The sequence below is a fragment of the Euprymna scolopes genome, chromosome 12 (genome assembly GCF_053919585.1).
Source record: "Euprymna scolopes isolate OS-2025 chromosome 12, ASM5391958v1, whole genome shotgun sequence".
Lineage (NCBI taxonomy): Eukaryota > Metazoa > Mollusca > Cephalopoda > Sepiida > Sepiolidae > Euprymna > Euprymna scolopes.
The window spans coordinates 12492022-12519263 of NC_136493.1; the positions used below are offsets into that span (position 1 = coordinate 12492022).

General features: G+C 33.2%; 1 protein-coding gene across 1 annotated transcript in view; it reads right to left on the reverse strand.

Annotated features, from left to right (window-relative positions):
• The window catches only part of LOC145291191 (uncharacterized), a 45512-nt gene that overhangs the window by 7612 nt on the left and 10658 nt on the right, over positions 1-27242 (reverse strand). The window contains exon 2 of the mRNA XM_080136770.1: positions 11216-11317. Within this exon, the coding sequence (XP_079992896.1) occupies positions 11216-11317 (102 nt within the window). The remainder of the gene's footprint in view (positions 1-11215; positions 11318-27242) is intronic.

Here is a 27242-nt window from a genome sequence, read left to right on the forward strand (position 1 = left end):
GTCATGTATAGGTTGCTGGAATCCATATTAAATAGAGAAATAGTCAACCACCTCAGCAGAAATAACATTCTTAGTGACATGCAATATGGTTTCCGTTCTGCAAGATCTACAGCAGATGTGCTAACGGTTATATCTCATAGGGTTAGTGAATCTCTTGACAAAGGCTTCCTTTCTAGGGCAATTGGTTTGACATATCAAAGGCCTTCGATAAGGTATGGCATAAGGGCCTACTTCACAAGATTTCCAGCTACGGTATTACTGGAAATGTTTTCTCAATTATTAAATCATTTCTCTCTGATAGGCTCATAAGAGTAGTGATTGATGGGCAGAAATCAGAGGCCCACAGTATTAATGCTGGAGTCCCCAGGGATCCATCCTGGGCCCAACTCTCTTCCTGATCTATATTCAATGATCTCCCAAAACACATACTTGAATCATTTGTTGACATCTATGCTGATGACAGAACCATCTATGGCAACACATCAAAGGCCGTAAATGACAAAATTCTCTCTGATTCTCTCTCCTCTGATCTTAGTGGGGGGATGCCCTTTTCTCTTCCCTGCAACCTCTCTCCCACAGAAAAGAAGTTGCGAGCCTGTCTTTGTTTTATCGTTATTTCCATGGCAAGTGCTCGTCTGAGCTCCAATCTCTGCCCCCCCTTGCCAATCTTTCATGAAAAACACCTGTCTAGCTGAAACCACTGTCAATAATTTTCCCCACTCTTTATCTGTGCCTAAATCAAAACGAAGATTCCATGAACAAAGCTTCTTTCTTAGAAGTGCACGCCTGTGGAACTCTTTTCCCTTTGGCTGTTTCCCACCTGACTACAACTTGGATGTCTTCAAGTCCAACATAAACAAATTCCTGATAAACTGCCCCCTTAAGTAAGACACTTTATCAAAGCTCCATCACTAATGATTACTATGATACTATCCCATTGATTAATGTACATGCAATAACCCTTATCCTCGAGTGGCTTCTCCAGACCTTGATAAGTGGTGACTGCCATGTATAAAAAAAAAAAAAAAAAAAAAACTTAGAAAGAAAAATTAATGTATTTATATATATTTGTTATCCTCATCTCCATAGTTGTTGTTTTGCCAAGTTTTGGCCAACTCATCCTCTAGCCTTCTTCAGGTGATTAACCGCAACAAAATAGGAATGTTGACTCTTGTAACTGTATCCCCCGGTAATTACTGCCTTCCATGGTTGTTGTCTCACAACAACTATGGAAAGCAGTAAGAGTTGGCTGAAACAACAACTAAAAGATGAGAATAACAGTTTGCAAATAAATAAAATACTTATCTTTTCTTCTTTTTTTTTTTTTACAGTTTCACCCCAAACAAGGCACATTGCCACTTTGGTGTAGGGGGCTACTATCAGGGGCAGCAACTACTGGGGCACTATGTAGGGATTTGGGCAGCAAGATGTTGGTTCACGTTGCACTTGAACTTCTGCATGTCAGTACAGTTAGGGAAGCAGGAACCTGGAATGGAATTCCAGAGTCTAGCGGTTCTGGGGAAGAAACTACTGGAGTAGAAAGATCTTTTACATCTAGAGATCTCTACTGTGTGGGGGTGGGATTTAGCTGCCTGTCGAGTTTGTCGAGGGTGTCTACGTCGTGGGGGCACAAGTGTCTCAAAGGATTCCAATAAAAAAAAAAATAATAATAATAATATATAAGAAAAATTAAGTTGGAATGATGTGGTTATATCAGAATGAAAATGTGTCAAGATACAAACTTTGTATTTTTCAAACATATCTGATGAGATGTAAATATGAAAATTTTTAAATGATATAAAATTTTAAATTGTCTGGTTTATGTCCAAACAATTGTAATATCCGAAAATATGAAATTATTCGTTCTTGTTGTTTTTGGTAATATATATATATATATATATATATATATATATATATATATATATATATATATATATATATATATATATTTATTTCATCAGTGGTGAAAAAACCGGACTAGAGTGCTCAATGTGTAGCCAGAGCAGTATATAGGAAATTTATTGCTGTGAGTCCAGAATGAATTTACATATTGTTTCCACTAGGAAGATAGCCTCTGAAGATGAGGAAATATCCGACAAGCTTCGTCAGAATTCATAGATGAACTGAGTTTTAATACCAAATAAGAATGGAAAAATCGTAGCAGATGAAGGGGAGTTAGACAAGAAGGGGGGAGTGGAAAGGAGAGAACGTTGGAATTTAAAGTAGCAGGAGTGTATATAATGAGAGGGGGGATTTATTATTAAATATTAATTATGTGTTTATGTTTATAGACGCTGTTGTAATTTATAACGGCTTAAGTTTAAGTAGCAGTTAATTTAACAGATCACCATGGCAACTAGTTGCAAAGTCAGTATTGACCAGCGTGGTGTGGTGGGAGGAGGAAAAAACAGGTTGCATACGGGGTTTAAAGTGATAGTGAAAGTGGAGGCGGGGGGGGGGAATTGAATAATATTTTTTGTTTTTTTTATTTTTTTATTATTATTTTTTGAATTGTCGGACGCTGTGGTTGAACGAAAGAAAGGGAGAAAGGAAAATAGAAGGATAAATTAAGGAATTATACGTTACAGGTTTATTTTGATAATATAAAAATAGGTAAGAATATCAGTAAGTTAATCAAATAATAAATTAATAAAAATATTTAAGGAAATGTTTATGATAAGTAAATAACATATACACATGTACACATATGCACACACATCAATGGGAGAAAAGCACATGCATGAATATATATACATACACACATACATAAATATATATATATATATATATATATATATATATATAAGCTTCGGATCAAAAAGATAATAATTAAAGAGAGAATTAGTGAGAGGTAAATATAAAAGAAAAAATATAATACATGTAGATGGTAAATTAAATAATTAGTTAAATAATGTAGATGGTAAATAGATAATTAGTTGTTAACAAGTAAATAATAGACAGAAGAGTAAGTCAGAGGATACCAAGTGTGATAAAGACGTAACTAAAACATTAGAAATTAAAACCTAGCAATCAAATTAGCCAATAAGAAACTATGAGGCGAGAACTCTGAGTGATTGGCAGGTTGTTAGGATAAACATTAGCGAAAGTTATGAGTTGTAAATGTGTGGTAGATAGGGCTACGGGGTCATATATGAGTGTATAGTATTCATGTTAAGGGACTGATACTTAAGGGGCTTAGGGGGTAAAGTTAGGAGGGATTTGGAAGGTATTGTGGGGAGGGTTGGGCAAAGTGAGGTGTAAAATGTTAATTAAAGCCAGTGCTTGTGTGGTGTTACGAGGGGGAAGGAGGGTTAAGATATGATAAGGGTTGGGATTTAGGTTTTAAATAATGAAATGAGGAATGAGTTAGGTAAAGAGAGATACAGTTAAAAAGTGGTGGGGATAAATTGGTGGGGGTTCTGTGATGGGGTTCTTTTGGAATGTATGGGGGTATATACAGTTCCGGTTGTAAGTAGGGGGTGTGTAATTAAGGATCAAGTGAGTTGTGCGTTTCCTATAATTGGACAATTACGTTATTGGTATGCAAACGGTATAGTATTTTATTTTAGGGGTGGGTAATAGGTATTGTTAGAAGGGTGAGAAGTTGCTTAAGAGGTGGGATTTATAATGCTTGCAATTAAGTGGGGTTTCGGTTTTTTTTTTTATTTAAAAGTTTGTCTCTATCTCTAAAATTAGTAATCAGTAATTTTTCAGTTAAGCATAAGTAACATGGAGAGTTTAGTGATTTACAGGTACTAGACCTGTTCAGAATTTCCCAGCTAAAAATTGGGGTGAGGTTGTTACGGGTAAGTAGTAGATAGTGGTTAGTTAGTGAAGTACTATTGGGGTGGTTGGAGTCATTTAGGGAGCATTTGTGCACTCTAAATCTGTCTTTGAACGCAGTGCTTGAGAGGCCAATATAGACTTTTTTGTTTTGTGGGTCTTCAGCAGGAGCAATAGTTGCTTTGTAAACAACATTAGTTGAGAGACAATTTTGTTGGAGCAGGCATTGGGCTTTGTTAAGGCAGTTACAATTATTTTGACTATTGTTATTATAGTTGTGGTTATTTAGTATTTTATTGTTGTGTTTTTTTATTTTATTTTCCAGATTAGTTGTGCAACTGTAGCTAAGCTTAATAGTGTTCTTATAAAAATTTTATGCAGGATATTGTTAGGGGGGAAGTGATGATTAAGAAGCATGAAGAATTTTTTACCTAATTTAGTTTTTATCATATTATTATAGGGAGGGTTGAACCAGAGGACTTTGCGGAATCTGTTATTCTATTTGTATTATTGGGTTTATTAGGGTCCAAGTATATGATATTAGGGTTGGGATATCCAGATTCCTTTAAAGCATTTTCAAAGAAGGGTTTGTGTAGGTTAAAAATGCTGGGATTAGATGAGTTTGTGCTAAGCCTTTTTTCTATTGATTTAGGGATATGTTTAATAATGTGCTTGGGGTGGTTGGACATAGGGTGTATATATAGGGGGTATGTATTATTTTTGGTGTATGGTTCGTAGGTATTATTAGGGAAGTTAAAGGTAACATCTAGAAAATTTACTGTTTTTAAGTTGGAAGTCACTTCGATCTTTAGATCCATATTCTTCAATTCCCTGACGATGTTCTTTTTAATGCCTTCGCACATTGGGCCGTTGGAGTTTTCAACAATGATGAGGCCATCGTCTCTGTAAATCCCACGTTGTTGTTGGGGATAAACTTTGTGAGATTGTATAGGATGAAAAGGCCTACTAAGTCGGTGGCCTCCACTAAATCAAGTGCACCCATCTCAAGGTCAAAGGAGGTGGGTTGGTCTTTTTTAGTCCATTGAGAGTCTTGGTTTAGTAGGACAGTTTTACAGCATTTTATAATGATGTTGGTTTCGAATGGTTGAATATAGGAGAAGGTAGAAGCAAAATCCAAGACAATGTCAAAAAGGCGTTTGGAAATAGACGGGTAGTAATTAATTATGTCGAATTGGATGAATGCAGCATTATTCTTGTTAGGGATCCTTTTGAACCAATTAATAGTGTCCTCAATGTTAATCCACTGGCTTAGGTTGAATTTATTTTTACTTTGTTTATTAATTCTTTCAAGAATTATCTTGCTGATTTTGCCAATTTCTGGCCTGGTGGGGTTGATAAGCCTGGTTTGTGGTCTGGTACGGAAGTTTTCTTTATGGTCTTTGATGAGGAGGTATGCATTTTTAGTATCTAGCTTAGCTACTCTGTCGCTTAAGTTTAGAGTATCTGTGATAACTTTGCTATCCATATTTATGTCTTTGATTAAGTTGATATTTGATTTTTTGTATGTTGAGGTGAGATTATCATTTAAAAGTTTTAAGTATTTTTGTTTGAAGACTTTGTAGAAATTTTGTGATTTATCAGCCTTGAGGTATATTTGCTTAGATTTATTTATATCTTTAATTATTTTGTCCATGTAGTGTTGGAAAGGATTTTTTTTTGTTTACGGAAAGAGATGTGGTTAATAATATCTGTTAGATCCGTTTCAAAAGCGGCCAATTGTTCTATGTATGGAGCTGTGTTTTTGTTGGTAAATCCGTAGTGGTTGGTTGGGTTAGCAGGATCTTTTTCTTTAAGGAAGAAGTAGGCCTTCCAGCGCATTTTTCTAATGAGTTCCTCCATTCTCCTTATTAGGATAAGAAAGTATTCATTTTTTGGTATCGTTGGAATGTTTTTGAGGGAGAGGTGGAAGTTGATCCTTTCCATTCTTAAATGGAGTAGATTCCGAGCTTTTTTTGTAAAGTGCTCAACTCATTCTGGACTCACAGCAATAAATTCCCTATATATATAATATATATATATATATATATATATATATATATATACGATTACCGAAATGCTAATCATGTTGCTTAATATTTGAGTCAATTTACATGGCTTACATTCTTATTGATATATGTACACTACCAATGATTAACTGATTTTAAATATATTAAACCGTTGGAACAACCTTTTCAAATATATATATATATATATATATATATATATATATATATACAGCAATCATGACAGGAAGACCAGTTTTGATTTTCATGATTAAAAATTGGGAATGAGAAAAAAACAAAACAATTTAATGGAAGAAGCCAGCTGACCAGTTTCACCCTAACTTTTCAGGTTTGAACGTGATAAGTCTCTAGGTGATATCATACATTTCGGTATTTTAGACATAAGTGTATCCTGTTTTTTTTTTCTTTCTAATACACTATATCTCTATCTTTTTTTTTTAAACATATCACTCTCATTTCACTCGATTTTATTAATGAAATTTAAAAGGTAAAAAAAAAGGGGGGGGGTCAATCTCTCGATCCAGCTAATTAAAAGTGAGGGTGAAACTGGTCAGCTGGCCTCCCTCATTAAATTGTATTTTTTTTTCTCATTTACAATTTTTAATCATAAACAGCAAAATGGGTCTTCCTGTCATGATTGCAATAATAAAATTCTGTACCCTGCATCAAATTTATATATATATATATATATATATATATATATATATATATATATATATATACTAGCAAAAGTACCCGTCGTTGACTGGGTTCAAAAACAGCCTACAGAAAATGGACTGATTTATGAAAGTACTAGCGGGGGGGGGGGTACCCGGCGATGCCCGGGTGTTTTGAGGTGTATGTGGTTTTGGGTAAATCAAACTAAACTAAAATAAATAAAAAAAAAGTTTTGGTAGGTGAGTATGAGGATCGAACCTAAACCCTTGAGGCAAAGTTGGAAATGAAAGTGTGAAAAAAAGATGTACGACATTAACCACTGATCCACGGAGACATACAAGAGAAATATGTTTGAATTTATTTATTTAACTATTGACAGGTGGCAGCAATAAAAGTTAACTCTGCTGCTTCTATTTGGATTGAGGTCAAATAAAAGTCACGCAGTTAACTTGGGTTTGTTTACCCAACTTTGTTTTTTTCCCCAAGATGTTGGGGAGGGGGAAACCAGCTCTCCATTGTCCAGATTGAATAGCAATTGTATGAGAGGAGTTTTGCCTCACATTGATCAAAGCTGATTCTGGACGTTTCCTGGTGCGATTGCCAGGAACTTGAATTAGCTTTGAATTAGTTTCGTTTTTTATACGAAAAAGCTGAACAAACACAAGACGGGCTGAAATAGCAATAATTTTGTAAAAATGGACGTTAATGAATCTAGAGGCGACCCGTGTTCCCAAATCGTAGATATTATTATCTACGGCCTATATAAATACTTGTAAGCGATCGTAACCCCCCCAGGACCGTGTGCGAGAAAAGCCTTTGCGAGACATACACAAAATGGTCACACACATTTTGCCTTTTATATTTATTGATGATAGGTTATGAAAAGGGAGGGTTGTAAAGAGATAGCTTCGAATTTGAGGGTATCGAAACCAAAGCAAAATATGATGAAAGTAAAAATAAAATAGATAAACCCCATAGTACCTGTTCACACTGAAAAACTTATAATATTCTGTGGATCTATATTAAAAAACCTTGTTAAACTTTAACATATTTCCATTCTATGGAGGTCAGGTGCGAACGAACACCCCATAATTTTATTATACCATATTTCTTTAAACTGAAACATAATTATCAAAGTATACTTACGCAGATAGATATGAAAAGTCTTTATTAAAGTTTGTACCTATTTCAATTCTATGGAGGCCAGGCGCGAACGCAGACCCCACAATTTTATTATACCATCCCTATTTAAGTTAAAACATACTTATCAAAGTATTATTATGTACATCTATATCAAAAACACTTGTAAACGTTTTTTTTTAATTTTTAAATTTTTTTTTGCCATACTTTGTGGACCATGTGCGTACGCAGACCCCACAATTTTAATGAATCATCATTATGCCAGATCAAACATACCCATTCCTGTGTCTCGATACATCTTCTATTATTATATGTGATCAGTTTTCTATAATAGTCAACCATATAGGAGCCTATTCATGACCAGACACACATACAGACGTTCAGCTTCATATATTGGATATATATATATATATATATATATATATATATATATATATATATATATATAGTGATGGTTATGTGGTTTCAACGAGAGAAAAAAAAGTGTATATTTAAAAGAGTTTTATCATTTTTTAAATATTTTTTTTAAATATTAAAAAATGCTAAAAGTCTGAAAAACCTACAATTGTTGATGACTACACTCATATATATTTGACTGCAACGTCTTGTCAGGCGAGTGCCACTCCCTCAGACACTTAAAGTCCATGAGCCATAACATGACTTTTTTTTCCCTTTTAATTTTTTTTTTTAGTGGTACCGGCAAATTCACACACTCAAGCAGACATGACACTGAAGACGGCCATTGCTATACATACATATATATACGTACACGCATACACACACACACATCCATAAACATACACACATATATAGATACGTACACAATACATATACATACACACATGCATACATACACAAATACATACGCATATATATACACACACACATATACAAATACAAACACATATATGCATACATATAAACATACAAATACGTACACATACATGCACATATACATACACATATATTTAACTATATATACATATATATCTATGCATTTATACATAAACATACATATGCATATATACACATACAAACATACACAATACATATAAACATACATACATATATACATACATATACACATATATAAACATATGTACACATATACGTACATACACACACGGATACATATAATGATGGCAGATCAATTATTACATGCTTCCAGCATTTCAAGCCTACATGCATCACAACTTTTCCATTGCTATAGGACTATTTTTTATAGACAAATGCCCGAGGAAGTATCTATACACAGATGATGTTACAGAGATTTAGCTTTGTACGATAGCTAAATCTCTCTCTCAGTTCAAAATGTTGAGATCCAGCAACAAGCAAGAGCAAGATAGCCAGCAACAAGTTCAACTGCAGACCAGCTTAATGCGGGTACTGGTCTCCCGCTTTATGGTTTTTTTTTATATCAGAGATTTGCTTCTAGAGGGGTTGCCTTCACACCGGCTTACGGGAGCCCTCTCCACCTCACATACACATGGAAATAAACACATGCATGCACACATACATGCATACACACAGAATACGCACACACATACATATGTATGTACACACACATGCAAACATACACACATATAAGCATGTACTTACATATGAATACACACAAATACATATACATGTAAAATACTCATGAAGGAGCGTTCCAAAAATCATATATCCTCAATGATCAGGATGAAGGTGATGGGTACAATTCAATGAGTTTGACAAAAAAAAAAAAAAAAAAAAAAAAAAAAACATCCAAAACAAACTAAATATACATAGAATCAGACTAAAAGTCCAAATGAATAGATCAGCATTTGAAACGCCTGGAGTTTTTTTTTTTTTTTTTTTAAATAAAATATTTGTACACAAAAACTCATACACACACACACACACACACACACACACACACACGCACACACACACACACACACACTATTGGAATACTTGGTTTGTATTACTGTACACACAAATTCGAAAAAGTTGTTAAAAAACAAATATATAACAAAACGAAATGATTAATAAATCACTGATAAGTGTTATAAAAATGATTCAATTAAATATTCCGGGTTTGTATTACTGTACACATAGATTCGAAAAAGTTGTCAAAAACCAAATATATAACAAATAAATGTTATCAAAGGCAAGATAAGTTACTTTTCTACTAAACTGGATATATTTTTTGTGTTTTTATTCAATGTAACATGTTTATTCAGCTCGAAAAACATGCAGTGTTTACCGATGTATTGGAAAATTCAAGATGGCGTCTGACTCTCTCTTTAACACGGTAAGTTTGGGAAAAGGTGTTATAAATAGTAAACTAGACAAAATACTATTCAAAACCCACCGAATATATGTCAACTTATGTCACGGTAACATATATTGAGCGAATTTCTAACAGTATTTTGTCTAGTTTATTATTTATAACACCTTTTCCCGAACGTACCGTGTTAAAGAGAGAGTTGAGCGCCATTTTGAATTTTCCAATACATCGGTAAACACTGTATGCTTTTCGAGCTGAATAAACATGTTACATTGAATAAAAACACGAAAATTATATCCAGTTTAGTAGAAAAGTAACTTATCTTGCCTTTGATAACATTTATTTGTTATATATTTGGTTTTTGACAACTTTTTCGAATCTATGTGTACAGTAATACAAACCCGGAATATTTAATTGAATTATTTTTATAACACTTATCAGTGATTTATTAATCATTTCGTTTTGCCTTTTTCATGTTTCAAAAGTGATTCATTTTTTTTTTTTTTTCGCAAAACATCTTCAAACAAAACCTTTCCAGTGATGAGGGCTTTCAGTGAAATGGAGACTTTTGGTGAGAGAAGAAACCACTAGCTTCTTGGAGATGCCTTGGAGAGACGACATATGTGTGGTCTATCAAAAACAATCTCCAAACTATTCCTGAACTAAAGAAAGACATGAAAACCTACATCAGTTGTACGCAGGTGTGCTTGCAACGCAGAAGTGCATAGTTGGAGCATATTATTGTTGAATGGTAATAAAGCAAAAAAAAAACAAAAAAACAAAAAACAGAGCTGTTAAACCTGACATAGTGATATGGGAGAAAACAGCAACCCTAGTTGAAGTCAGTGTCCCTAATGATGCTGGCTTAAACAGAGCCGAGAGGAAGAAGATAATCGAATACCAAGATCTTATGGACAACATGAAAAGAAACAGGAATCTGGTGAATATACTTGGTGAACCAAGTGCAAGAGAAATAAATATAAATAATTGCATTTAAAAAGGGATGGTTAAAATCCTAAACCTAAACGATCTCAAAGTGGGAATGTCTGAAATAACGGGCGAACGTCTGCCATTCAGTAGGATGTTCCATCCTCAGTACCCCCACCCCCCAAAAAAGTACCCCCTCTCACCTAAAAAAACAAAACAAATACTATTGGACATTTATGACTTAACCTTAGTGGACAAGTCAGACACAGACTGAAGTTTTTTTGTACAAAATAATATGAGATTGCAAACAGGATTGTGAATTTTGTTAAAGATTTTAAGATTACATACTGTTTTTATGTAATTGATTAAAATTGTTAGAGGACACTAATAGTAGAAAACAAAATCCAATGAGATTTGTCCTGAAAATACATACCATGGCAAATACGGGACCAGATGACATGTACGTAATCAGGTGAGGGAAGAATCCTTTTCCTTTGTGTTCTGCGTAATGTTCTTCTAAAAGTTCTTCAGTCGGCTGCAAAAAGAAAAGAAATTTTTTGTGATAATTGCAAAAATAGATCACCAGTGTAAAAAATGAAAAAAAAAAAAAAAAAATGTGCATTATAATTTGATATCTAGATAAAAAAAATATTTTAATCAAAAACCCTATGTAATTATGTGTCATATAGAAATTAGTCAAAATAACGAAAAATAATTGAGTAAAAAAATAATTGCAAATAAAATTTATTAAATAATGTCGTTTTATTGTATTTGTTAATTCTGAAGAGCTTTCAGAATCCAGGGGAGGTAATTGCCATTTATCAATTTGACCAAATAATTCTAATTCTTGACCAATATGTTTTGTTACACCTTTGTATTTATTTTATTTTCGTTATTGTAAACAACGTGTGACGAGGTGAACGTAATGGCGGCTGATGCAGAAATAACACTGTACGTACGTGACTGGACTTGAAAGCAAAGCTTATACTTTATTTGCATACGTGTGGGCATCGGAGGCATAAAAGATAATATTTGTTTTAGAGTCTGATTCCCGTGCGGTTTCAGAAGGAGAGGCGGGGATTAGAGGAAGAAGTAGGAGATGACCAAAACAAAAAACTTAAGCACAAACTATTTTGGCATTATGGCGGAAGAAAGGTTCGACATAAAATTCATACTAGAATACGATAGAACAACATCTATTGTAAATGTATTGTCGATCTAATTTAAAATCTCTTGAGAGTTGACTGGATCGAGTAAGTAATCCTCTTACGACTAGACCAGAGAAGGGCTTTACCATCAAGTGTCAAATGCAGATAAAAACACTGTGGCATGGATAAAAGATGCACTTTGTACTTGACCCATGCAAAGTGTACAAGCTGTTTTCGAAATGCATCTAACGCTTGGACGAGTTGGTAGATTAGCTACATTGATGAAACTCTCCAGCCTGTTTGGAGGAGTCCCCAACTAAATACTGAAGTATGCATTCATGCCTGGGCTGCCTGCCCATACTCAGAAGTTGTTTCGTGCATCTGCCAACATTGACCACATCTAGACGGAAAGCATACTCAGGTGAGCAAGGGCCATCGTGAACAATGGATCAATCAGTCACAGAAAATTGACTTCACCCAAGACTACAAAGAATTCACTGCATTTTTTACATTGCTCTGGGCCCCAATCATCTATTTAAGCATAGTCAATTCGAATGACAAAGCCATAAGCCAACCATCCGATGTTACAAATGCTAGAAAGATGGTCACATTGCATCAAAATGTCCAGAAAACGGCGACGGGTGAGATATGAGCACCACTCTTGCCTTTATAAAAATGAACAACAACCTACTAGTGATGCATGTGTCAATGCTAGTTATAATATTGTCGGTAAGTTAATAAAGATACTAGAGACAGAATCAATTGTAATGTGGATTCGTTTATTGTCATGAGCTGACTATTATAAATACAAGGAGTGCTCAAGGGGAAGTAACTCAGTACATTAAAGAGTTCCTTATACTGTTACATTAGTGATGCATGTGTCAATGCAGTGAAGAATGTTCAAAGAACTCAACAATAAACGTGCATAAAGGAAATTTTAAACCGAGTTATCTTCTTTTGGATTGTAGGTAGTCCCAAGTTTATTCCAGTAAATAATGGACACAAGGTTGGCTAGCATGGAATATGCAATCACATATTTAGATATTTTGATTAATAGTGAAAATGAGATAAAACACAGCATTTCAAAGAATTGACGCATACTGGTTCAAACTGAATGCTGAAATTGCAAGTTTTTCTTAAAGACAAAAATAAAATATTTAGGGCAGATCGTTGACAGTAAAAGAAGAAAACCCGACCCAGAAAGAGTTGAAACTATTAAGAACATACCTACACCTGATAACATTGCTAAACTCCAGAATTTCTTGGGATTAGTAATTCACTATAGCACATATAATATATATATATATATATATATATATATATATATATATATTCCAAAAGTTTATGATTTGAGGGAACTGTTAAATAATTAGGTAAAAAAGGGCACAGAGTGGATATGGTCAGAAAGAATGCGAACAGGCTTTCAAAACAATAAAAAGCTGTTTGTTAACAGACCTATCATTAGCACAAAAAGGAAAAAGAAAATCATTGTCGCAGCAGATGCTAGTAATGAGGAACTGCGTTTTGCACAGCTTCACAAATTCGAGGATGGCGCCGAGACGCCAATATGATCACATGGCTTGGAATGAAATTGCAGTCATATCAAAAATTAGAGTTTAGCAATAATTTATGCTGTAAAAAAATTTTACAGGTTTTTATACAAAAGAAAATTTATTCTACAACCAGACCTGCTGATAATAATATTTGGTTGAAAAAAAACAAAAAAAAAAACAAAACAAAAAAACAATTCATTTGGCAAATCGACTACAATGTTGGAGCATAGTTCTATTGAATTATTATTTTAAAATGGAATATGTACCTAAAAAAAAAGAAGAAAAAAAAAAGGTTATACCAAGACTGATACCCAAATATATGGAAACCTTCAAAGAAACAGTAATAGTGGCACTAAGAGATGAAAGTGAATTATCTGTTATGCAATACAATTAGAGAACTTCCAGTTATGCTAAGAGATGTGAAAAAAGTAACGGAAATGGATAATTTCATTGGAAAAATGAAAAAGCAAATCTGGTTTAATGATAAAACTAAAAAAGGAAATAAGTGGATTACTCTTTTCAATATGTGAACAGATATTACTATACACAAACAGAGTAGTAATGCCGGCTACTCTGCAGAGGAGAGTACTCAAAAAAAATTTCACATGAGCCATCCGGAAATTTCACAAATAAAATTTTTAATGAGTAGTTATATTTATTGACCGGAGATGGACTAAAACATAGAAGATTTGGTGAAACAGTGACAAGGATGCCACCTGGCAGCAACGAATCCACCTGTAAAGATTCAACCATGATCAAAGACAAACGTCTCATGGACTTGATTGCATGTCAACTATGCAGGAGCCATAAATGAATCTTATTTGATGATTGAGGAAAGTTTCACAAAGTAGCCAGAAATTGTTAAGTGCAGACATCCGTCGGCAACAAATACGATTAATTCACTTAATGAAAGTTTCAGTCATTTTGGGATCCTGAAAATTTTAGTTAATGACAATGGAATGCAGTTCACAGGCAAAGAATTTACGGAATACTACATTGAGCATATGACAACACCAGTTTACCATCCAAGATTGAATAAAATTGCAGAAAAGTTTGTAGACATATTTAAACGAACCCTGGAGAAGAATCGAAGCATGGACACAAATGAATGAAGCATTTAGAAAATTTACAGAATCGCAACAAACCTAAATACGATGCCATGTTTATCGCCTGCAAAGTTAATGTTTGCAAGAAAACTATGCTCTGTGTTTGATAGGCTGTTACCTATTCCAGTGAATATATATATATATATATATATATATATATATATATATATACACACACACACAAAAAAAAAAGAAAGAAGATTATTAAAGTCTTTAAACCAGGAAACAAAGTTTATCTCAAAAACTTTAGGGCTGGAAGATTGTATTGGGAAGAAGGAATAGTACCTCCCTCCCCCCAAAAAAAATTGGACAAGTCATCTATAATATTAATCTCACCTGCCTGTTTAAATATATGTATGTATGTATGCATGTATGTTTGCCTAAAACTTTCGACAAATGTGACGGATTTTCACCGGATTGGTAGCATTTTGAAGCTCGACCCTTTGGACGACAAATATCGAAAAATCGGCCAAAAACATTAATTCCTTCATCCTCAACTGAGCAGTTTTCCACAGGGAGAGTCACCTTTTTTTGCTAACATTTTTTGCAAGTCATTCAACCCTCACGTTCACAACGTCACTTAAAAGGCGTTATTTTGACTGCCCGTGACGTCACAATCAAGATAGGTACATCGGTAGACATTTTGTTTTTTTTTCATCTCTTTTTCCTCTGATGCATTACAGGTTTGAGCCTGCCTACTACTATTCTTTTTGTTGCACTCGCAATTTTTTTTTTGTTGCGCAACCAACACCCTTACATACACCTTCACTTTCTTTTCTGCCTTCACGTCACAGGTTCAAGCCTGCCTGCCTACTACAACTTCTTTTTTTTTCTTTTTTTTTTTGCTCAACACACACCTCCAAACACCCGGGCACTCAGGCTAGTATATGACATTAAAGGAAACAAATTTTTGTTGCAAAGATATTGGAATCGAGACTCAGGTACGCTATAGCGTTCATGAAAAATACCAAAGAGATTCCAATAAAAGTCATGTATGACGTGTTTGAAATTCAACATTTTCCGATGGAGGTATCCACAAACTCAAGACCAGAGGTACCAGCATGTCAAATGTCACCCCTGCAAGATTGAGTAAGAAAAGACTTGGAAAAAAACTGAATACATTTTGCCCAAAGCCTAAAAATGAGAAAATATTAAAGCTAAATTTCATGGAAAAATTTAACTCCTGGAGAGGTGATGCAATGAATATAAGTACATCCTGGTTCAACTTCCTTACAAGACAATGATTGGCTAGACAAGCCATAAATACTAAATGATTGGCTAGACAAGCCATAAATACTAAATGATTGGCTAGACAAGCCATAAATAATAAATGATTGGCTAGACAAGCCATAAATACTAAATGATTGGCTAGACAAGCCATAAATACTAAATGATTGGCTAGACAAGCCATAAATACTAAATAATTGGCTAGACAAGCCATAAATACTAAATGATTGGCTAGACAAGCCATAAATACTAAATGATTGGCTAGACAAGCCATAAATACTAAATGATTGGCTAGACAAGCCATAAATACTAAATGATTGGCTAGACAAGCCATAAATACTAAATGATTGGCTAGACAAGCCATAAATACTAAATGATTGGCTAGACAAGCCATAAATAATAAATGATTGGCTAGACAAGCCATAAATACTAAATGATTGGCTAGACAAGCCATAAATACTAAATGATTGGCTAGACAAGCCATAAATACTAAATGATTGGCTAGACAAGCCATAAATAATAAATGATTGGCTAGACAAGCCATAAATAATAAATGATTGGCTAGACAAGCCATAAATACTAAATGATTGGTTAGACAAGCCATAAATACTAAATGATTGGCTAGACAAGCCATAAATACTAAATGATTGGTTAGACAAGCCATAAATAATAAATAATTGGCTAGACAAGCCATAAATACTAAATGATTGGCTAGACAAGCCATAAATAATAAATGATTGGCTAGACAAGCCATAAATAATAAATGATTGGCTAGACAAGCCATAAATAATAAATGATTGGCTAGACAAGCCATAAATACTAAATGATTGGCTAGACAAGCCATAAATAATAAATGATTGGCTAGACAAGCCATAAATAATAAATGATTGGCTAGACAAGCCATAAATACTAAATAATTGGCTAGACAAGCCATAAATAATAAATGATTGGCTAGACAAGCCATAAATACTAAATAATTGGCTAGACAAGCCATAAATAATAAATGATTGGCTAGACAAGCCATAAATAATAAATGATTGGCTAGACAAGCCATAAATAATAAATGATTGGCTAGACAAGCCATAAATACTAAATGATTGGCTAGACAAGCCATAAATAATAAATGATTGGCTAGACAAGCCATAAATACTAAATGATTGGCTAGACAAGCCATAAATACTAAATGATTGGCTAGACAAGCCATAAATACTAAATGATTGGCTAGACAAGCCATAAATACTAAATGATTGGCTAGACAAGCCATAAATACTAAATGATTGGCTAGACAAGCCATAAATACTAAATGATTGGCTAGACAAGCCATAAATAATAAATGATTGGCTAGACAAGCCATAAATACTAAATGATTGGCTAGACAAGCCATAAATACTAAATGATTGGCTAGACAAGCCATAAATACTAAATGATTGGCTAGACAAGCCATAAATAATAAATGATTGGCTAGACAAGCCATAAATAATAAATGATTGGCTAGACAAGCCATAAATACTAAATGATTGGTTAGACAAGCCATAAATACTAAATGATTGGTTAGACAAGCCATAAATACTAAATGATTGGCTAGACAAGCCATAAATACTAAATGATTGGTTAGACAAGCCATAAAAAATAAATAATTGGCTAGACAAGCCATAAATAATAAATGATTGGCTAGACAAGCCATAAATAATAAATGATTGGCTAGACAAGCCATAAATAATAAATGATTGGCTAGACAAGCCATAAATACTAAATAATTGGCTAGACAAGCCATAAATAATAAATGATTGGCTAGACAAGCCATAAATACTAAATGATTGGCTAGACAAGCCATAAATACTAAATAATTGGCTAGACAAGCCATAAATAATAAATGATTGGCTAGACAAGCCATAAATAATAAATGATTGGCTAGACAAGCCATAAATACTAAATGATTGGCTAGACAAGCCATAAATACTAAATGATTGGCTAGACAAGCCATAAATACTAAATGATTGGCTAGACAAGCCATAAATACTAAATGATTGGCTAGACAAGCCATAAATACTAAATGATTGGCTAGACAAGCCATAAATACTAAATAATTGGCTAGACAAGCCATAAATACTAAATGATTGGCTAGACAAGCCATAAATACTAAATGATTGGCTAGACAAGGCATAAATACTAAATGATTGGCTAGACAAGCCATAAATACTAAATGATTGGCTAGACAAGCCATAAATACTAAATGATTGGCTAGACAAGCCATAAATACTAAATGATTGGCTAGACAAGCCATAAATAATAAATGATTGGCTAGACAAGCCATAAATACTAAATGATTGGCTAGACAAGCCATAAATACTAAATGATTGGCTAGACAAGCCATAAATAATAAATGATTGGCTAGACAAGCCATAAATAATAAATGATTGGCTAGACAAGCCATAAATACTAAATGATTGGTTAGACAAGCCATAAATACTAAATGATTGGCTAGACAAGCCATAAATACTAAATGATTGGTTAGACAAGCCATAAATAATAAATAATTGGCTAGACAAGCCATAAATACTAAATGATTGGCTAGACAAGCCATAAATAATAAATGATTGGCTAGACAAGCCATAAATAATAAATAATTGGCTAGACAAGCCATAAATACTAAATAATTGGCTAGACAAGCCATAAATAATAAATGATTGGCTAGACAAGCCATAAATACTAAATAATTGGCTAGACAAGCCATAAATAATAAATGATTGGCTAGACAAGCCATAAATACTAAATAATTGGCTAGACAAGCCATAAATAATAAATGATTGGCTAGACAAGCCATAAATAATAAATGATTGGCTAGACAAGCCATAAATACTAAATGATTGGCTAGACAAGCCATAAATACTAAATAATTGGCTAGACAAGCCATAAATAATAAATGATTGGTTAGACAAGCCATAAATACTAAATAATTGGCTAGACAAGCCATAAATAATAAATGATTGGCTAGACAAGCCATAAATACTAAATGATTGGCTAGACAAGCCATAAATAATAAATGATTGGCTAGACAAGCCATAAATACTAAATAATTGGCTAGACAAGCCATAAATACTAAATAATTGGCTAGACAAGCCATAAATAATAAATGATTGGTTAGACAAGCCATAAATACTAAATAATTGGCTAGACAAGCCATAAATAATAAATGATTGGCTAGACAAGCCATAAATAATAAATGATTGGCTAGACAAGCCATAAATAATAAATGATTGGCTAGACAAGCCATAAATACTAAATGATTGGCTAGACAAGCCATAAATACTAAATAATTGGCTAGACAAGCCATAAATACTAAATGATTGGCTAGACAAGCCATAAATACTAAATAATTGGCTAGACAAGCCATAAATAATAAATGATTGGCTAGACAAGCCATAAATACTAAATAATTGGCTAGACAAGCCATAAATACTAAATAATTGGCTAGACAAGCCATAAATACTAAATGATATGCTAGACAAGCCATAAATACTAAATGATTGGCTAGACAAGCCATAAATACTAAATAATTGGCTAGACAAGCCATAAATAATAAATAATTGGCTAGACAAGCCATAAATACTAAATGATTGGCTAGACAAGCCATAAATAATAAATGATTGGCTAGACAAGCCATAAATAATAAATAATTGGCTAGACAAGCCATAAATACTAAATGATTGGCTAGACAAGCCATAAATAATAAATGATTGGCTAGACAAGCCATAAATAATAAATAATTGGCTAGACAAGCCATAAATACTAAATAATTGGCTAGACAAGCCATAAATAATAAATGATTGGCTAGACAAGCCATAAATACTAAATAATTGGCTAGACAAGCCATAAATACTAAATGATTGGCTAGACAAGCCATAAATAATAAATGATTGGCTAGACAAGCCATAAATACTAAATGATTGGCTAGACAAGCCATAAATACTAAATGATTGGCTAGACAAGCCATAAATAATAAATGATTGGCTAGACAAGCCATAAATACTAAATAATTGGCTAGACAAGCCATAAATACTAAATAATTGGCTAGACAAGCCATAAATAATAAATGATTGGCTAGACAAGCCATAAATACTAAATAATTGGCTAGACAAGCCATAAATACTAAATGATTGGCTAGACAAGCCATAAATACTAAATGATTGGCTAGACAAGCCATAAATAATAAATAATTGGCTAGACAAGCCATAAATAATAAATGATTGGCTAGACAAGCCATAAATACTAAATAATTGGCTAGACAAGCCATAAATAATAAATGATTGGCTAGACAAGCCATAAATAATAAATGATTGGCTAGACAAGCCATAAATAATAAATGATTGGCTAGACAAGCCATAAATAATAAATGATTGGCTAGACAAGCCATAAATAATAAATAATTGGCTAGACAAGCCATAAATAATAAATGATTGGCTAGACAAGCCATAAATACTAAATGATTGGCTAGACAAGCCATAAATAATAAATGATTGGCTAGACAAGCCATAAATACTAAATAATTGGCGAGACAAGCCATAAATACTAAATAATTGGCGAGACAAGCCATAAATACTAAATGATTGGCTAGACAAGCCATAAATAATAAATGATTGGCTAGACAAGCCATAAATAATAAATGATTGGCTAGACAAGCCATAAATAATAAATGATTGGCTAGACAAGCCATAAATACTAAATAATTGGCTAGACAAGCCATAAATACTAAATAATTGGCGAGACAAGCCATAAATACTAAATGATTGGCTAGACAAGCCATAAATACTAAATAATTGGCTAGACAAGCCATAAATAATAAATGATTGGCTAGACAAGCCATAAATACTAAATAATTGGCTAGACAAGCCATAAATACTAAATAATTGGCTAGACAAGCCATAAATAATAAATGATTGGCTAGACAAGCCATAAATAATAAATGATTGGCTAGACAAGCCATAAATACTAAATGATTGGCTAGACAAGCCATAAATAATAAATGATTGGCTAGACAAGCCATAAATAATAAATAATTGGCTAGACAAGCCATAAATAATAAATGATTGGCTAGACAAGCCATAAATAATAAATGATTGGCTAGACAAGCCATAAATAATAAATGATTGGCTAGACAAGCCATAAATAATAAATGATTGGCTAGACAAGCCATAAATACTAAATAATTGGCTAGACAAGCCATAAATACTAAATAATTGGCGAGACAAGCCATAAATACTAAATGATTGGCTAGACAAGCCATAAATACTAAATAATTGGCTAGACAAGCCATAAATAATAAATGATTGGCTAGACAAGCCATAAATACTAAATAATTGGCTAGACAAGCCATAAATACTAAATAATTGGCTAGACAAGCCATAAATAATAAATGATTGGCTAGACAAGCCATAAATAATAAATGATTGGCTAGACAAGCCATAAATACTAAATGATTGGCTAGACAAGCCATAAATAATAAATGATTGGCTAGACAAGCCATAAATACTAAATGATTGAACCACTGAGACAGATGTTGAAAAGTACACAAGCATCACACTAGGAACATCAGCTTTGACCATGACCACTTGTGAATAAGGCAACTCACCAGAGACTGTAGTAAGACTTGCTCAGCTACTTCAAATGATATATTTATTTCTTTTGTGGGACATATCAAAAGCAAAAATCTTAAAGATCATTATAATGCATTTAGGTAAATATGGCTCAGAAAAAAAAACAAAAAAACAAAAAGAAAAACCCATAAAAAGGCACAGGTAAAAATAGTATGAGCGGGTAAATAGGACATAATGGCACAAAAATATAGGTGAAAATCTCACGAGTTTATCAAAATATGTGATACAATACAATTAAGAAGTTTTTTGTCAAATTAAAATAAAGTAAATGTGGACTGTTCCTTAATGAAAATTTATTTTTTGCAATTGGCAATGTTAGAATTAAAATCAGAATTGGAATCAAGAATTTAGAATTGAATTGACAATTGTATTGGAATCGTCATTAGTAAAAAGTATTGAATTCCAAACAAATTTATTTCAAACTAGCAGGAGGGGGGGGCACAACCTTTTCCAGTCATAAAATATGTTAAAAAATATTTTAACTTCTGCAGATTTATTAATTTTCTATTGATTATTATCTTGTACCCAATAAATAGTAGTAATGATTTCAAAAGTTAATAAAAAAAAAAAGACTTGAATGCCATCAGCTAGAATCGAAACAAAAACATTCAGTGCTTCAGCCAGATTCCCTACTGTTTGAGCTATTTACAGATAGATGAGAAAGTTAGAAAAGTAAACTACTTTTAACTATGATTAGTTTATGCATACACAAACTAATAGAAATGTTGGCAATTTGAAAGGAACATTTTGTATTTCAACTTGCTATTTCTGTACAGGTTATTCATCCATCCAAACAAAGATTTTACTCGTTATAAACCATCCTTGGTGTATAATTACTGTTTCCTGTTAATTTCGGTATTATGTGACCAGTAGTTTAAGAGTTTATCGGTTAAATATTTAGCAGTTAAGTATTTATACAGACAGACACACATACATACATTTACTATTTTATTTATATAGATATATTTTATTCATATAGATATATTTTATTTATATAGATATACTATTTTATTCATATAGATATATTTTATTTATATAGATATACTATTTTATTTATATAGATATATTTTATTCATATAGATATATTTTATTTATATAGATATATTTTATTCATATAGATATATTTTATTTATATAGGTATACTATTTTATTTATATAGATATATTTTATTAATATAGATATATTTTATTTATATAGATACATGAAATAAAAAGCAAGAATTTATCTAATATAGATACATAAACAAATACTTTGTTATTTACATTCAATGTTTATTCATTAAAGTTATGCTCAAACAAGAAAAATTATTTTAAGGCAAAAATTGTTGTCAGGATGAAGCGTCATAGTTTGATGCAAATCGCAGTATTTAACCTTGTAAGACGAGTGCGTAAGTACTAGCGTTGTCATGTCGACAACCATTGAGCTAACCTTTTCAGGTGATTTAATTAAAAGGTAGTCAATAATGATCTTGTTCGTCTGATTGAGTACAAAATGTTTTAATGCTCGAACACAGCTGATAAAGGTTGTAGCAATGCAGCCGATTGATTGTATACTGAAGCAAGAACCAATGGCTCCAAAGCAGATAGTATTTACTTGAAGGGGTGGGGGGGGCGGATAGAAAGAGAAATGGAGATTATATATATATATATATACATATATGTGTGTGTGTGTGTGTGTGTGTGTGTGTGTGTGTATTTTAGTTTGTTGACTTAGAATGTACTTTATACCAAATTGATGGTTAAATTTGTGCTCATTTTTACATTAACTACTAATTCCTATTGATCCTTAATTGTGCATCAAACTGATACCATAATACTTAGTTTGCTGCACCTTATCATAAGGGTCCACACAGTAGTTTCTGAGAAAAATTGGAACCGACAGACATGATTATGGTTCCCTACTTAGGGATGGTGAACACCATTTTTCTAAGGTTAAGGTAAAAGGTCACGGTCATAACCTATATATATATATATATATATATATATATATATATATATATATATACACACACACATACACACTTCTACAGTTCACACCACTGAATCAATCATGATGAAACCTGGCATGATGATGGTACCTCACCTAGGGATGGTGCACACCATTTCTGCGGTCCTTGATATGACCTATATCCGATGGTGAGGCCCCAACTTGCGGGCTTTGGGGAGTGTGGAGCCACCCTTTAATTGCCATTGCTCCCAGGTCCACTGACCTGGAGTGGTAGTACCTGTTAGGGTCCCAACTATGGGTTAAATAGAAACCAACTTATTAAAAACAAATATACTCTATTAAAAAATTGTTCTTCAAAATCATTGGATTCGGCATTAAATAACGTGAAAAGGGTTGATATGCCGTAAAACAAAGACAACCAACCTAACAACTCTGCAACTCACACAAAGCATGAAAGCTGCAGACTGGAAATCCAAGACTTGGCCTAACGTTCACAGGAAACATGAGTTGGAACAATTATATTGAAAACATTGCCAGGGCCGCTGCGAAAAAGGTAGGCTCTCTCTACCGTGCTAGAAAACTACTGACACCTGAAAGTATCCTGTACCTCTATAAGGTCACCATTCTCCCATGTATGGAGTATTGTTGTCACATTTGGGCTGGTGCATCTGCTGCTAGTCTCTCGCTTCTAGACAAGGTTCAAAAGAGAGTCGCCAATCTGATAGGCCCTGAACTGGCATCTAAGCTTCAGCCTCTGTCCCATCGACAGATCGTTGCATCCCTCTGCCTGTTCTACAAGTATTTTAATGGTGAATGCTCTGGCGAACTGCAGACACTTGTGCCCCCATGACGGAGACGCCCTCGACAAACCCGACAGGCAGCTAAATCCCACCCCCACACAGTAGAGATCCCTAGATGTAAAAGATATTTCTACTCCAGTAGTTTCTTCCCCAGAACCGCTAGACTCTGGAATTCCATTCCAGGTCCCTGTTTCCCTAACTGTACTGACATGCAGAAGTTCAAGTGTAACGTGAACCGATATCTTGCTGCCCAAATCCCAACATAGTGCCCCAGTAGTTGCTGCCCCTGATAGTAGCCCCCTACACCAAAGTGGCAATGTGCCTTGTTTGGGGTGAAAATGTAATAAAAAAACTAAAAAAAAAACTTAAATTACGCCCTTCTTTGTGATCATCAAGTGAACATATCTGAATTCAGGATTCAAAACCGAGCTACTTACATGTGCCAAGATCAAAGTGTAGTATTTGTTCTTCAGATGCTGCACTTCTATTTCTTGTTCTCTTTCGGTAGAGGAGAAATCCTTCACGACTAAGACAATTATTTATTTTTGTACCTTTTCTTCACGTTAAAAAAACGACCCTGGTGTCTAACTCTGTCCTGTGGGGAGGCATTGTAAATAGGTACTTACATGTGCTACCAGAGCTACTATATTACATACAAGAAAGTCTATTAACTAAAACAAATCAAGCAATCAGCGGAGAAGTCTGACTGTGGAAAAAAAAAGTTTAAAATAAAAACACACACACACTCTCTCTCTCTCTCTCTCACAATGTTTATATAATTTTATTTATGTATGTGGATCAATCAACGTTTCTACATTCTTCATCTATCGTCAAGGCTCCAAATGAGCTCTGTAGACGAAAAGAAAAAGACAAACCCCTCCCAAAATACCAAAAGAGAGGCTAAGAGAACGATCATCCTCCCATCTCTTTTGCTGATTAAAATGCCAACTCCTTCATTTGGGTCAGCTACCTATAACTAAAAGTCAGCTTAACTTAGTTGTACACTATCTGACCAATATATATATATATATATATATATATATATATATATATATATATATATATATATATAAAGTAATGTGATTGATAATTTAAAATTTAAAAATCAAATTATAATTAAATTAAAAATCCGTTTCATAAGAAGGAACAACAACAAAATCAATTATCTGTACGATCATTTCGGAAAACAATGCTTTTTATTGTGGTAGACATCAAGTTACGGACAATAATTATTACATATAGTTTTTTAATAAGCAAGGTCTCCTCGTCAGCAAATTTTGAAGGGTTTTTATTAAATTTAAAAGACACCATAAATAAACCTAGCATTAAAAGTAAGGCAGATGTATATTTTATGTTGCCAAATTGTCGAAGCCAAACGGGTATCGAAGATGTTAATTACCCCCAAATACTTTCAGTTAGTGGCCTTATATAGGGGAGTGAGATTGGTGGGCTCTAGACGGCATATATATATATATATATATATATATATATATATATATATAATAAAATAAAATATGCATCAAAGTGCGCTTGAAAGCCAAATCACAACGCAATATTAGGAAAATAAACAAATATTTTACTTGTTTGAAATTTATAATTTAAATATATTTCAGAGTCAAACTGCATCCTCAGTATGTTTTTTTTTCTTTCTTTTTTCTTCTTTCTTGCCATTTTGTAAATTGGGGGAAAAAAAGTCTGTTTGTAAAGATCCGCATGTTGTCTCTCAGTGGTTGTATTTTGAAATGTTGGAATGTAGCGCTGGCTACACAAGATTAACGTCAAGGGTGTGAGTTCCATCATAGAAACGTTGATTTAATTTGAATAAAATATGTATCAAGGGCACAATATTAGAAAAATAAACAAATTTTTTTTCTCCAACTTTACAACATGGCAATAGGATGGAGTTTGACTCCAAAATATATTTAAATTTATAAATTTCAAGCAAGCAGGTCATTCTTGTTGCGTATGACACTTCATAATAGCATTTCTTTTGGTTGTCGTTCAATTCGTGACACACCCATTTATCAAGCTTTTTTTTCTTTCCAATCTCTTTCAAGTGGTTGAAAATTGTTGTATACGTTACGTTTAATTCAGAAGCAAGTTCTTGGACAGTTCTGCGTGGATTGGCTTTGACTAATGCTTTTAATTGATCGTTGTCAACATCCAATGACCGACCACTCATCTACACTCAGCATCTTCAAGATTGTTGTAGCAGTCACAAAATTTCTTAAATCACCATTATGCTGTGCATTCAGTAGTGGTTCCTGGGCCAAACACGTCATTGATATCGAGAGCAGCTTTTCAGCCTATCTTTTCAGCCTATCTTTTCAGCCCAACTTGAATTGAAATAAGAAAACTGTGCGAATTTGCTTTCTATATAATCTTGCATTCAACGTTCAAAAAAGAAGACATAATTGTTTTAAAACGATTGTAATTTAAACGATTAGATACAGCGAGAAACGCGCTTTAAAATGATATATAAAGTATAAGTATTCTAATGAAAATTTATTTGAAAATACATAATTTGAAATCAAAATTAAAAATTTCGCAAGAACTTTCCTCTCAACCTAATAACAATTTAGTAATGGATGACAACTTGTTGAAAATAAGTCAATCGCCACCAAAAGCAGGAAAGATACATTTAAACACAAATATGACATGTTTTGTCTATGGGATCAAAACAAGTGTTGCTAATGGGGAAGAGATGGGGGAGTGAGCAAAGAGGGGAAGAGTGAAGAGAAATCAGTGGATCACCCTTTGCCTCCCTTTTCGTTATGGATTGTTCTTGCTTATGCCACGTCTTTATCTGTCCTTTTAACAAGCGATGTTAGTTAAATTTAAGAAAGGTTGTAATAATTTATCTCTTTTTTTTTATCAAATCATTAATTGCTCACTGTTAATATCAACAAAACGATTGCATATATATAGTAAAAACAGGACAATAAAATTACAAATGAATAACATCAAACATTGATTTATTATGAATTGTTTAAAAAAATAATTATGCAAAGTAGGCATTCAAGTA